General features: G+C 41.0%; 1 protein-coding gene across 3 annotated transcripts in view; it reads right to left on the bottom strand.

Annotated features, from left to right (window-relative positions):
- The window catches only part of Oseg2 (intraflagellar transport protein Oseg2), a 544,964-nt gene that overhangs the window by 458,709 nt on the left and 72,072 nt on the right, over positions 1 to 14,183 (bottom strand). For all 3 annotated transcript variants that reach the window (XM_076173301.1, XM_076173302.1, XM_076173303.1), the window contains exon 5: positions 10,350 to 10,437. In XM_076173301.1, the coding sequence (XP_076029416.1) occupies positions 10,350 to 10,437 (88 nt within the window). The remainder of the gene's footprint in view (positions 1 to 10,349; positions 10,438 to 14,183) is intronic.

Here is a 14,183-nt window from a genome sequence, read left to right as displayed (position 1 = left end):
CTGGTCCTTCTTTCTGTGCTAACCCCTTGGTATTGTACTGTTTGTGCCTTTAAAATGCCTTCAAAACAGGTGAGAAGTCCTATCTTTAGCATCGCTACACTTTTTATTATACCAACACTTTATGTAAACCCTTTTTTGTTTCTGCTTAGGTAATCTGTTCCCTCTTTATATCTTTCTTTAAAAATGTTCCATTTCTCTTCCATCTTTGTTTCATCATTTCCAATTTTTTTTCCAACTAGTGTTTTGAATTTTTTTTCCTAAGTTTTACAAAGTCAGTTTCTCATTTCTTCTCATAACATTTTTTTCCTTAAGCTTGAACTCTATTAGTACGTGGTCACTCTTCCTAATTGGTGTCTTATAATTAATTTCATCTACAATTTCAGGCATATTAGTGAATATCAAGTCTAGTCTCGATAGTTCTTCATTGTGTCTATATCTAGTGTTTTCTTTGATCCATTGAGTTAATGTATAATCAACAGAGGTGGGTGTTCCGAACAAATGTTCGTGAACCTTTATCCGCGGATTTGTTCGGACCGGCAAAATCCCGGATTTGGGTTCGGAGGTTCGGATTCGGACCGACGTCAAAAAAGATTCGGACTTCCGGGTTCGGAACGTCTTTTTTTCGCGAATCTGAACCTCCGTATCCCGGGAAAAATTCGAAAAAAAGAAGACGACCAAACATTGGTTTTCAACTTTTCCGCAGCATACAGATGTGGTGACGCCTATGTTTCTGTAACAACTAGAGACGCCTTTGACCATTAGCATTGTGTTTTACTTTATCACTTCTCTCTACTTCTATTTCAGTATGGGCGTGTAAGTGTGTGTGTGTGTGTGTGTCTCAAATGACCACTGCTCGAAATGTGCTCGATATGCAAGCCTGTGTGACTGTGTGTAGTAATGCGAAACAAAGACTAGTAGTACTGCCTGGACTGCCCTTCTTTGAACTTGGAAATATACTCATGGTGTTTAACTCATTGCTTTATCTGTACCACACAGACTCGTCATGTTGTGACCGCAGCTGGCTACCAGCCATATCAGAACGCTTGTTAGTGACGTGCAGCCACCGCACATGCGCCAGTGACTGCAGCAGCCAATCAGAGCGCTTGTTTAGTGTTTACAAATCTGCACAGTCTGCAGACTTTCTTGTCACCATGTCCCGTAAGTTACGATTTAGTTAAACAGTGCTACAATAGTCAGACATTCTTCAACCGTTGCACTGACAACACTCTGGAGAGGACACCCAAGGAGGCTAGACTACTCTACTCACATCACACTCACCGCTGACAATGGATAAGTACGTGACATCCACACCGAGGTCGAGAAACCCAAGTGCTCAGTCTGACACACCAAGGTCCACGAACCCAAGTGGCCTCGCTGAGAGTGAATCTGACGCCAGCGATATCCAACTGCCAGAGTTTTCGAGTCCAGAGCTGATGCCTGGCACAAGTCGAGCCGAGGACATGGACATTGCCGACACCGAGGGTGAGCAAGCCGAGGGAGGTCACGGTTCCAGGAGGGAAAGGGACCTCTACAGAGACTGGGACATTCTCAAGCCCTTCCCCAAGTGTGGTGTCGGCAGGGACGCCGGGTTTGCCCTCTGCGCCAAGAAAAATTGCACTGCGAGGCTGAAGCTTCAGAATGACACCAACAGCAACTTAAAGAAGCATTATGCCACCAAGCACCCTTTAGATAGTCCTGCCTTAAAAGCAGCCTTAGATGGCAGCAGCAAACGTGGCCGGTCGGCTTCTGGTGGTGGTTGGGATGCCATAAGCCTCAGGCAAGTGCTGTATTGAGGAGGCTATGGCTGAGAGGTTTGACCAGCAGAAGGCCCTTGACCTGTTTTATGAGGTAAGTTTTACTTTTAAAAGTTCTACTGTTTTAGTATGAAAATAATTTAATAAATTAATTAACTTTAATAAATAAAAATAATTCATAACAAAAATTTAACTTCAAATACTCACATCTTTTTTATGTTTCAGTGGATTATCCGCGACATGCTGCCCACCATAACAACAGAGTCAGAGGCGCTCAACTACCTGAACCCTCAGTTCAAGCTGCCGTCCAGGAAAAAGCTTGGCAACGACATCAAGCATATGAGCGCCAGGGCCAAAAATGAGCTCGCCCAGATCATGTCCAAGCCAGACTACCTGGCCACCACTGCTGACAGCTGGTCGAGCCACAACCGGGCCTTCATAGGCTCCACAGTCTCATGGTTGGACAAGGCCACCCTGGAGAGGACGACTGCAGTCTTGGGCATGAAGGAGGTGAAGGAGAGCCAGACAGCCGACTTGGCGAGGTCCTTGAGCAAGCTGCATGAGGACTTCAGCATCAGCAGCAAGATTCTCTGCACGACCACAGACAATGGCACAAACTATGTAAGTGCATTTGTCAACTTTGCACAAGAGGACGTCGTCATACAACCTGGCGAGGACAAGCCTGACGAAGAGCTGGCTGACAAGCCTCAGGTCATATCTATGGAGGAGGCCCTGGACCAGGCTGACGAAGCCGAGGTTAGCCTGCCTAAATACCAGAGGTGTGGTGCACACACTCTGAACCTCCTGGCGTCTGAGGATGTTTCCAAAGTGAGTATAATAATTTTATTTTTTTTAATTTAATAAATTAATAATTTATAAATATTAAATAATTGATTGTTCTTTTGGTAAAAACTAAAAAGATGTAAATTATTACTTATTATTTTTTAATTTGTGAATTGTAATAAAATATTAAATAATAAATATTCTTTTTTCAGATCCCACAATGGAACCATGGTGGCAGGAATATCTTCAGAAGGTTGGCTGCCAAGGCACAGTCTTTGTGGAATGCCCAGGGCCGCCGAACTGTCACAGCCAACGAGATAAAGGATGCTATCGGCAAAAAACTTAAAGTCCCTGGCGCGACGAGGTGGAACTCCAGCTATGACAGCTATAAGATGCTTTCTGGCCTGCTACAGGACCTGGACACCCGTAAAAAGATCAATGATTTCTGTACCAGCATGCGCCCCAACCCGATCCCCACCTTTGTTGACGAGGACAACGAGGTCATCGCCGAGTACGTCAAAGTTATGGCCCCAGTTGCCAATGCTTTGGACAAAATCCAGTCAGACCAGCATGCCTACATGTCCCCTGTAACAACATATCGCCGGGGGCTTGCAACTTCAGAGGACTTGCACCCTCGCTGAGGACTTGCATCCTCGCTGAGGACTTGCACCCTCGCTGAGGACTTGCATCCTCGCTGAGGACTTGCACCCTCGCTGAGGACTTGCACCCTCGCTGAGGACTTGCAACTTCAGAGGACTTGCACCCTCATAGGACTTACAACCTCGGAGGACTTGCAGCCTCGAAGGGCTTACAACTTCGGAGGACCTGCACCCTCGGAGGACTTGCACCCTCGGAGGGCTTACAGGGAGGTGTCCGCAGATTGCCACGCCGACTGAGCACTTGAAGGATTTTAACAAAATCGACGAAACCACTCTGGACCGCGAAGCCACGGGCTTCGCCGGGGGCTTGCAACTTCAGAGGACTTGCACCCTCGCTGAGGGCTTGCAACTGCAGAGGACTTGCACCCTAATAGGACTTACGACCTCGGAGGACTTGCAGCCTCCAAGGGCTTACAACTTCGGAGGACCTGCACCCTCGGAGGACTTGCACCCTCGGAGGACTGGCACCCTCGGAGGACTTGCACCCTCGGAGGGCTTACAGGGAGGTGTCCGCAGATTGCCACGCCGACTGAGCACTTGAAGGTTTTTAACAAAATCGACAAAATCGACGAAACCACCCTGGACCGCGGAGACTTATCTTTTTATATTATATTAGATAATATTTTATAGTAATTGAGATAAAAAAAAAAAAAAAAATTAATCAATAATTAAATTAACTCATATCTTAATCTTTTCAGGTTTCAACACATGTTTGAGGACCAGGAGAAGCTCCTTGCGACTGCCTTCCACCCCAGGTTCTGTCTAAAGATGGTCAAGTACATATGCAGGACAAATCCTGACTTGTACAACCTGCTGAGGGACAAGATGGTGTCGGACCTTGTGGCCCAAATCAGGTCCAAGGAGGGGGATGTGGCCTCCGCCTCCAGCCAGCCCACCTCCAGGCCACAGTCTGTGGCCAGCCACACCAGCGAGCACGACGAGTTTGCCTTCCTTCTTGAGGACGAGGAGGAGCCTGTGGTGGTGGCCAACCTGGAGGAGGAGGTTGGCAAGGAAGTAGACACTTGGGGCGCCATTCTCGGCACAAGCATCATGAAGATCTCCCCGGCAAACTTCCCCAAGGAGCACAGGCAGCACTGGGTGAACTGTTTCATCAAGTATAACACTCCCCTGCCCTCATCTGCCTCAGCTGAACGACTCTTCAGCTTCGGCTCGGACATTTTGAGGCCAAAGTGAGCCTCTCTGACCAATCTGAACTTTGAGAACCTGACCTTCATGAAGGGAAACTTGAAGTTGGTTTAGAGGGAGAGAGAGAGGGCCAACAAGTTAGAGTGAATCTGTGAAGAGTGAAGACTGAAGTGTCGTGAATTTTTGTTTTAAATGTTTTTACTATTTTGTTTTGTGAACTTTTGTTTTTACTTTTTACTGTCTTGTATTAATAATTTGTTTTTCTAGTAATAATTTGTTTAATAAATAATGTAGATATCTTAAAAAACACTTTTTTTAATCAGAAAGCTTTAAATTTAGATTCGGAGATTCGGAATGAGTAAAAATTAGGTTTGGAAATGTTCGGAAGGTATCGGAATTAAGGTTCGCTTTGCTATTTTTTAAAGATTTGGAGGTTCGCAGACAAATGTTCGGAATAAATGTTCGCACTGAAATTTTGAAAATCGGGTTTGCTATTCAGAGGTTCGGAACCCAAAACCGGCGAAGATTCGGGTTCAGATTCAGAACCCAAAAAAAGGTTCGCGTGCCCACCTCTGATAATCAATTAACAGATCCAGTAGGACGTTGTTCTTAAATTCTTGTATTGTGTTTGCACACATTATTTCTTCATCCAATTTGTTCCATATATCACTGTGTGGGAAGTTGTTCTTTTTCAGGTCTCTTCTGTAGTTATCCTTTTTGAGTTTCATTCCATGTCCTCTTGTTTTTCCTCTGTCCCACTTTAATAAGTCCTCTCTATCAAGGCATTTTTTTCCTTTCATAACTCTGTAGATGGTTAGTAGGTCCCCTCGTTCTCTTCTCTGTTCCGGGGTTGGCAATTCCAATTCGACCAGTCTTTGTTCATATGTAAGGTTTGCAAGTGTTGGGACCAACTTTGGTGTTGCTCTTTGTATTCTTTCTAATTTTCTTATACTGTATTCTTTTTTGTACTGGGTGACCATATCAGTGCTACATATTCCAGTTTTGGCCTTATCAATGTTTGTAATATTTTCTTGATCATTTCCTTATCCAAGTATTTGAAGGCCACCTTTATTGATCTCAATAAATTGTATGTTTCTCTGACTATTTTATTTATATGTTTATCCAGTGACATGTCTTTGGTGATGATTACTCCTAGGTCCCTTTCAGAATTTACTTTCTTTACTTCTTTTCCATCAATTTTATACTGTCCTGTTATTCTCTTCTTACTTTTTCCAAATTCAATTATATTGCACTTCTTGATGTTGAATTCTACCTCCCATCTCTTGCTTCACTCTGAGACTTTGTTGAGATCCCTCTGAAATGAGTCACAGTCTATTTCGGAGTTTATTCTCATTAATAATTTTGCGTCATCCACAAAGCAGTTCATGTAACTTTCAATGCCTTCGTCCATGTCATTTACATATATAGCAAACATTATCAGAGCTAGTACTGACCCCTGTGGGATGCCACTACTCATTTCTTCTCATTTTGAATATTTGTCTCTGAGCACCACTCATTTTTCTTCCATGTGATCAAGTGTGAATGTTTTTGTATGGATATATTGTGTGGATGGCAACAATTTTCTGCTATTGTATTTTTTTGTTGTTCAGTTGGTTAGTTTGTGTAATGTAATGAGATGGGTGATGGGTTGAGGGCTCTTGCATAGAACTGTGTACCTATCATTTTCATAAGATGCTCTATGGGAACAATCTTGGCTTCTGTATGATGTTCTATTTGGGGATTTTTGGTGCATTTTGTTACTATTTTCAGTGTTTTAATTTGCATAATTTTTTAGGGCATCTATTTTTGTGACTGTTGGGAAGTGTGCTGTGGAACTGCAGCCAAGTGTGGTTCTTAACCCATTAAACTCCGATGACAAGATTCTTGTCATTTGGTCAAATAAAACAAAAAATCATAAAACACCAAAATGTTTGATCAAACACCAGAAAAATATGACGTCAGTCCTCGCTTCGTGAAGCGAGGACTGACGTCATATTTTTCTGGTGTTTGATCAAACATTTTTGTGTTTTATGATTTTTTGTTTTATTTGACCAAATGACAAGAATCTTGTCATCGGAGTTTAAGGGGGTACGCGACACCTGGAGGTCATTTTCTAAACTATTTAGAGTAAAGAGCTGAAACTTCTCAGGTAAATAGGTATCCATATTGCCTACATTTTAGGTGAAGCAGAATGATGTATGTACACATGTACGTATACCAGTAGCGACATTTAAAAGTGCACAGCACCATAATACGTGGACCAATTTGTTTTATATTTTGGCTATGATTAGTCAGTAGGCACACCTAGGGCCGGTCATTGAGTAATTGAACAATTTCTTTTATACTTTTGCATACAGGCATTTCAATTTTAATGTCTGGCAAAAATCGTGAAAAATACAATTATTTTGCTCGTTTCCATTATTACTCCGAACTCTTTCATCCTATTCAAAATATTTGAACGATCGGCCCTAGCAGTTACTAAAAGTAATATTCCCTGTAAGTTTCATCTAAATCTGATGTATATTAGATTTTTTATGATTAAAAAAAAGTAGAAAAATATCGAACGGAGATATGGCAACTTGAAATATGAATATATCTGTAACTTGCTTATAGTTTCACCAATTTGACTGATTTTTTCATGGCTTAATTCTTATTATATAAGTACAGTAAAAATAATTATCAACATATTTTAATTATAAGTACTTTAAATACTGAAAAACTAAAGTATAAGTATGTCACAGTAGTGACGACGCACAGACGACAACATCATATAATTTGCTTTTTTGCACCTTTGGCGGTTTCTTCATACGAAACCTCTCTGCTGGGGGTCTTCAGGGTATCTAAATCATTGGAAAGAGGTTTATTTTCCAGTAGTGGGCGCCTTCTCTTTCCTCATCAGATTCCCCTCGCCAATCTATGTTGGTAGGGCACCCCCTCCAGCAGCATATGATGTCCCTTCTTCTTTCTTCTTCCTGTATAGCCTTGATCTTTTTCCTCTTGCTTTCTTCTTTGGATTTAATCTTCCTCTTTGAATTGTTTAGTCTAATGTTGTCCTTTACCTCTGTCACCGTCACAGAGGTGCAGGTGAGGGCGGTGGTGGAGTGAGAGGTGGTGAGATCTTTAGTCGTCTTTGACTGCTTGCCATCTTTAACTGCTGTTTTTTGTCATTGTGATGTTCTTTTGTTCTTTTTGCTACCCATGATGACTGTACTAAAGAGTAATATGTACTAGCTAAAGTAATAGATTGCAATGAGAGCTCATGAGACATGCGTACTTCCCTTTTCAGAGCTAGCCGGGAACTAACGCTTAGTTTCGCACAAAGTTGGCGAAATATTCTCCCTCCACCTTCCTCCCTTCCCCTCCACAATCGTATTGGCCGTTGATACACTGGGCGAGTGTAAATTCAATCAAATTTCAACGTTATTCGCTGCGCCTGAAGGTCCTAAGTGGCACGCCTCCCTCTAGTGTGGGTTGCGCCTTTAAATCTGTCCCTTTAAACCTCACCCAGGACCTTTAAATTGTGCGCGGCTGGAAAATTATTTGTCGGGATTTATTTCTAAGTGGTATACGAACATTTTGAACACAGTTTTGAAAAATGCCATATCTTGACCAAATTCACCCCCCCAGGTGTCGCGTACCCCCTTAATGGGTTAAGAACTATTTGAAGAATGTGACTATAGTTTCTTTCTGTTGACCAAACCCTGTGTTTGCTACTCAAGATGTTTATTTTCTTTAGAGGTAGTTGTGGGATGTAGCCTCAGGGGACATGGTGGGTGATAGGTAGATATTTATGATATTGTAAGTTGTTTTCTATATCTGTATTTACCTAGTTGTATTTTACGGGAAGGGGAGCTATGCTCGTAGTGTCCTGTCTTCATATCTCATTTTATCTAAACTATTTATAAATTTATGTATTGTTTTTGCACACACCACTTTCTCATCTAACTTGTTCCAACTGTCTATTACTCTGTGAGGAAAGCTGTTCTTTTTCACATCTCTTCTATAGCTATCTTTCTTGATTTTCTTTCCATGTCCTCTTGTATTTCTATCATCCCATTTTATCAGATTCTCTCTATCAATAATTTCTATCCCTTTCATGATTCTGTAAATAGCTATCAAATCTCCTCTCTCTTTTCTTTGCTCTAGTGTCTGTAGTTCAAGTTTTGCTAGTCTCTCTTCATATGATAGTTTTGAGAGTGTTGGTGCTAATTTTGTAATTGCTCTTTGTATTCTTTCAATTTTTTTTTATACATTTTTTTGTACTTGGTGACCATATAGTTGCTGCATATTCCAATCTTGGTCTTATCAGTGATTAAAATTTTCTTCACCATTTCTTCATCCAGGTATGTAAATGCCACTTTGATTGTTCTTATTAAATTATAAGTTTCTCCAAAAATCTTATTTATATGTTTCTCAGGTGACATATTATTCATAACAATGACTCCCAGGTCCTTCTCATTTTCTACTTTTTTTATTCCTTCTTCTCCCAATTTATATGATCCTGTTATTCTGTTTTTGCTTTTTCCAAATTCCATTATACTACACTTTTTAGTGTTGAACTCCATCTCCCACTTCCTACTCCATTCCCATACTTTATTTAGATCACTCTGTAGTGACTCACAATCTTCTTCCGTGTTCACTTTTTTTAATAGTTTTGCATCATCTACAAAGAAGCTCATATAACTTTCAATTCCGTCATCCATATCATTAATATATATAGCAAACATTATTGGGGCCAGAACTATTCCTTGTGGAACACCGCTTACTACTTCATCCCATTTTGAGTGTTTGTCTCTTATCACTACTCTCATTTTTCTTTCTTGCAAAAAGTTTTCCATCCATTTAAGCAGTTTGCCCTGTATTCCTCCTTCAGTTTCTAATTTCTTAAGCAACTTCTTATGTGATACTTTGTCAAAAGCTTTTTTTAGGTCTAGAAATGCACAATCAGCCCATCCATTTCTTTCTTGTATTATATCTATTAGCCTTGAATAGAAACATATTAAATTGGTGACGCATGATCGTCCTTGTCTGAATCTAAATTGCCTCGGATTTAGCACATTGTTTTTTCTAAATATTTTACCCATCTACTTTTGACAATTCTTTCACAAATTTTTGCTATTGTACTTGTTAGAGAGACTGGTCTAAAGTTGGTAGGGTCTTCTTTATTTCCTCCTTTATATATAGGTACTATATTTGCTTTTTTCCAATCTTCTGGGACTTTTCCTTCTTTCAAGGAACTGTTTATTATGCTATGTATTTTATCTGCCAGTTCATTCCAGCATTCTTTCAAAATCCAGTTTGCTATTTCATCTGGTCCATGCAATTTTCTGACATCAAGATTACTCAAGTGTTTCAATATTTCATTCTTAGTTACTTCTATTTCTTTCATGGGGGGGACTTTCTCTTTCCATTCGATCTCTTCAGGTTGTATGTTCTCCCTTGTAAACACTGATTTAAAATGCTTGTTCATAATTTCCGCCATTTCAATTTCCTCTGTGTATTCAACTCCTTGTCTTAATTTCTCCAAATCTTGTTTGTTTTTCAGTTTGCTGTTTACAAATCTGTAAAATAGTTTTGGTTGATCTTTACATTTTTCTATGACATCTTTTTAATATTCTGTGTTTGGGGATGAATGAAAAGAGGCTGTATGAAAAAATGACTGTCCCTATGGCACTGTACAGAGCAGACTTTGAACTTATGAGAGTCAGAATATAAATGTCTGAAGTGTCTAAGATGAATATTAGAGAAATATGATCAGCATAGCAAGAATGGGAAATGTGAGAAATGTGACAGTATCACAAAGAACTGGGGTGGAAAGAAAGCTGTTTTTGTTATTGTCATTCCCTAGAATGGCTGAGTAGTCCTGTCTCCCTAATGAATGGCTGGAATGGCTACCCCCTTCCATGAGGAAAAGGGCCTTTGGTATATATTCATCTAATGAACCGTGCTTGGGGCTAATTTACTTTTTCATATGAGTATATACAGAATAACATCAAGGAATTCTAACCTGAGGTTCAGCATATGGGTCATCTGCAACATAAAATCGTACCACTGATCCATCAGCATGACCAGATAAAAAACCTGTCCCTCTGATGCTGAAAAAAAGAGAAAGAGAAAAAAAATTATACAGGCAAAATAATGGTATATGTTTAAGTGGGTTTAATATGCGTCCTCCTATTTATTTATTTATTCTTATAAGTTATCAGTAGCAATAGTTTCAGGCTAAGATAATTCTGTAGTTGCCCAATCATTGTTCTCAAACTGTTTGCAATAAGGTTCTGCAACAACTGCTGTACATATTCTATGATGCTGACATTAAATAGCTATTTCTGTGTTTTTGTGTTTGAAGTGAGTGAAGATATTGTTATGACAGGGAAGCTGCTTATTGATGTTTTTCCCTAAACTGTCTGGCAGAGCAGTCCTATCTCCCTAAGGAACATAACATAAGAATGAGGAAGACTGCAAGAGATCATAAGGCCTACACTAGTCAGCTCCATATCCATCACCACCTGTCATCCCCATCCACAAATTTGTCTAACGATTTCTTAAAACAACTGATAGTTTCAGCGCTCGGTACATGGTTACTAAGTCTATTCCAATTGTTGACCACCCTATTAGTAAACCAATTCTTGCCTATTTCCTTCTTAAATCTAAATTTGTCCAGTCTAAATCCATTACCGCGACTCCTGCTCTGTTGTTTTAATATAATAACCTTGCTTGCATCATCCTTGTTAAAGCCTTTGATCCACTTGAACACCTCTATTAGATCACCCCTTACTCAGCGTCTTTCCAGAGAGTGTAAGTTAAGGTGCCTAAGCCTCTCTTCATAAGGCAAATTTCTAAGTCCATGTATCATTTTGGTCACTCTTCTCTGTACTGATTCTAATGAATTGATGTCCATTCTATTGGACAGAGACCAAAAACTGTACCGCGTAGTCAAGGATGGGTCTATCGCTAGACAGAGTTTGATAATTACCTCTGCATTTCTATTCATTATCATCCTAGCAATGAAATCTAATGCTCTGTTAGCTTTATTCCTGGTGTTAATGCACTGGTTTTAAGGTCTGGACTCACTAGATCTCCCAAGTCTCTCTCGCACTCAGTTTTCTCTAAAAGCGTGTTATCTAAGCTGTATCTATTTTCAGGGTTGTGTAGCCCTACATTTAACACACTACACTTGTTGTTGTTGTCGTTCCCTAGACTGTCTGTCCGAGCAGTCCCGTCTCCCCAAGGAAGGCCACAGCCGAAACTGGGTTTTCCCACAAATCCTTTATAGAGTGTATGTTGTGTTGTTTGCGTGCATGATTGTGTATAATGCAGTCTTCCATTATGTGTTGTATGGTATGGGGTGAAGTGTTACATCCTGGGCAGCTGTTCACAACACGGTCGTCCAGCCTCTTCTGGTAGCTTAGAAGTGCTGGGTGGTGACCGCATCGCAGTCTGGCCAAGTGGACTCTGTCCTTTCGTGGGAGAGAGGATTCAGAAGGGTGGATATCAGGGGGTCTGGCATGCAACAGTGTGTTGTCTTTCAGTGTGTTAATGGAGCGGTGAGTGATATGATTATGAATATGTTTCCGGAGGCTGGTATTTGGTGGTTGTGGAGGAAGAGAAGAGAGTATCTGTGCGTAATAAAGGTCTTTGGGTGTAGTTTTAATGTTTCTTGGTGTGTGTGGGTGTTCTGCTATGTAGTGTAGCGGGTGTGATGTGTTTGTGGTGGCTGCAGCAAGTGTTTGTGTGCCTCTCATGTCGAGGTGGTCCTTGACTTTGAGGACTTTTGTTTCATGGTGTAAATGGTCTGTAGGTGTTGTATTTGTGCAGCCTGTAATTGTTTTTAGGGCTTTGTTTTGTATGATTTGAAGGGTATTGTGGTGTGTCTCACTGAGATTAGGAGCCCATGCAGGACTCGCATAATTCATCACTGAGCGTATGCATTGTTTGTATATTGTTATATTAGTTTCTTTGTTTTGTCCAAATGTTGTTCCAGTGATTGACTTAAGTGCGTTAAGTCTAGGTGTGCATTTGTTTTTTATGTTTGTGAGGTGTTGTTTGAAAGACATGGATGTATCGTATGTTACACCAAGAATTTTCGGTGTGTTTGTGTGTGGTATTAGAGTGTTGTTGATGTAGAGATGAGGTATGTATTTGTGTTCTTTTGTCCAGTTGGTGAGAAGTGTTGCTGTAGATTTGGTTGGAGCTATTTTGAGTCTGTTTGTGATGAACCATGTGTTGAGTGTGTCAAGGTAAGGCTGGATTATTTCTGCAGCTTTGTCTGTGTTACGATGTGTGCATGTGATTGTTATGTCATCTGCGTAGGAAGAGATTTGTATTTCTGAGGTGTCTGGTGTGGGTAAGTCATGCATGTATAGATTAAATAATGTGGGGGATAGAACTGAGCCCTGTGGTACTCTGTTCTTAATGTTTCTGATGTGCGATGATTGGCCATTATATGACACATGAGCATTCCTGCCTGCCAGATAATTGGCCAGCCATCTTTTGGTGTTATTGTGCATGTCTGTGTTATATATTTTATTTGTTAGGTTGTGGCGGGGGATAGCATCAAAAGCTTTACTAATGTCCAATGTTATAAGAAGTGTTCTGTGGTGGGGCCTATCTGAATTGATGCCATCTAAAATTCTTTGTGTGAGGTTTGTCAGAAGAGTGTTTGTGGAGTGTAGTGGCCTAAAACCGTGTTGTGAGTCAGCAAGGGGAATATATGGTGTGACAAGTTTAAGTATTAGGCGTTCAATGAATTTAGAGGGGGTGCAGAGAAGTGTGATTGGGCGGTGCGATGTTGGGATTGTTGGGTCTTTGTTCGGTTTTGGAATGGTGATTATTTTACCATGCTTCCAGATGTCGGGTATAGTGTTGTGTGAATAGCTGTAGTTTGCAATGTTTGTGAGTGCGTGTATACCTTGTGGTATACAACAACAACAACACACTACACTTAGAGATATTGAAGTTCATTTGCCATTTCACCGACCATGTGAACAATTTATTAAGGCAGAATCTCTGCACCGTCTCCTGACCTAATTAGGCATCCTATTTTAATGTCGTCTGCAAACTTACTAACATCACTATTTATCCTATCGTCTAGGTCGTTTATGTACATAATGAACAACAAGGGACCCAAAACCAAGTCCTGGGGAACCCCACTAGTAACACTGCCACATCTGGATTTTACTCCATTTATGGTGACCCACTGTTTTCTGTTACTGATCCAAGCTCTAATCTATTCTAACATTTTTCCTCCTATGCTAATGTCCAGGTAAACTAGGAACTCCATGGCTGGAAGGAGGTTTTCTCACAAACCCCTTATAGAGTATATTGTGTTGCTGGCATACATGATTGTGTACAATACAGTCAGGTCCTGGTGCTACAGTGTCTTCATCATGGGATCACCCCCCAACCCCAAGAGCTGGTGGCCAAACTGCAGCAAATATCCCTGGCCATGGGCACTATGCAGGTGGCACCTATCCCCAGGAGGGGCTTCGGTCACCTGGGAAAGTACCACAATACTTTCACAACATGCACTGTTACACTTTTTCTGCACTATCCCCTCTTCTTCTACTATTAGCCTGAGATGAAGAGAACAATCCTGGGCCCACCACAAGATACACATGCCAAACATGCTCCAAACCCATCACCGCGAGTAGACAGAAAAAGGGCTTAGTTCAATACAACATATGCAAAAACTGGGTCCACTGCACTTGTACAACACTTGTAAACACAAACAAGTACACAAACACTTGGACATGTTCTACCTGCCCTCTAATAACCTCACTCCACCTTCCCAACCACAGCCTGCACCCTTACCCACACCCAGTCCCCCCCGCCCTTGTCC

This window comes from Oratosquilla oratoria, chromosome 34, assembly GCF_046742065.1.
Source record: "Oratosquilla oratoria isolate Oo_2021 chromosome 34, ASM4674206v1, whole genome shotgun sequence".
NCBI classification, from domain to species: domain Eukaryota; kingdom Metazoa; phylum Arthropoda; class Malacostraca; order Stomatopoda; family Squillidae; genus Oratosquilla; species Oratosquilla oratoria.
Note: the sequence above shows the minus strand (reverse complement) of the source record. Positions and strands in the feature narration are given on the sequence as shown.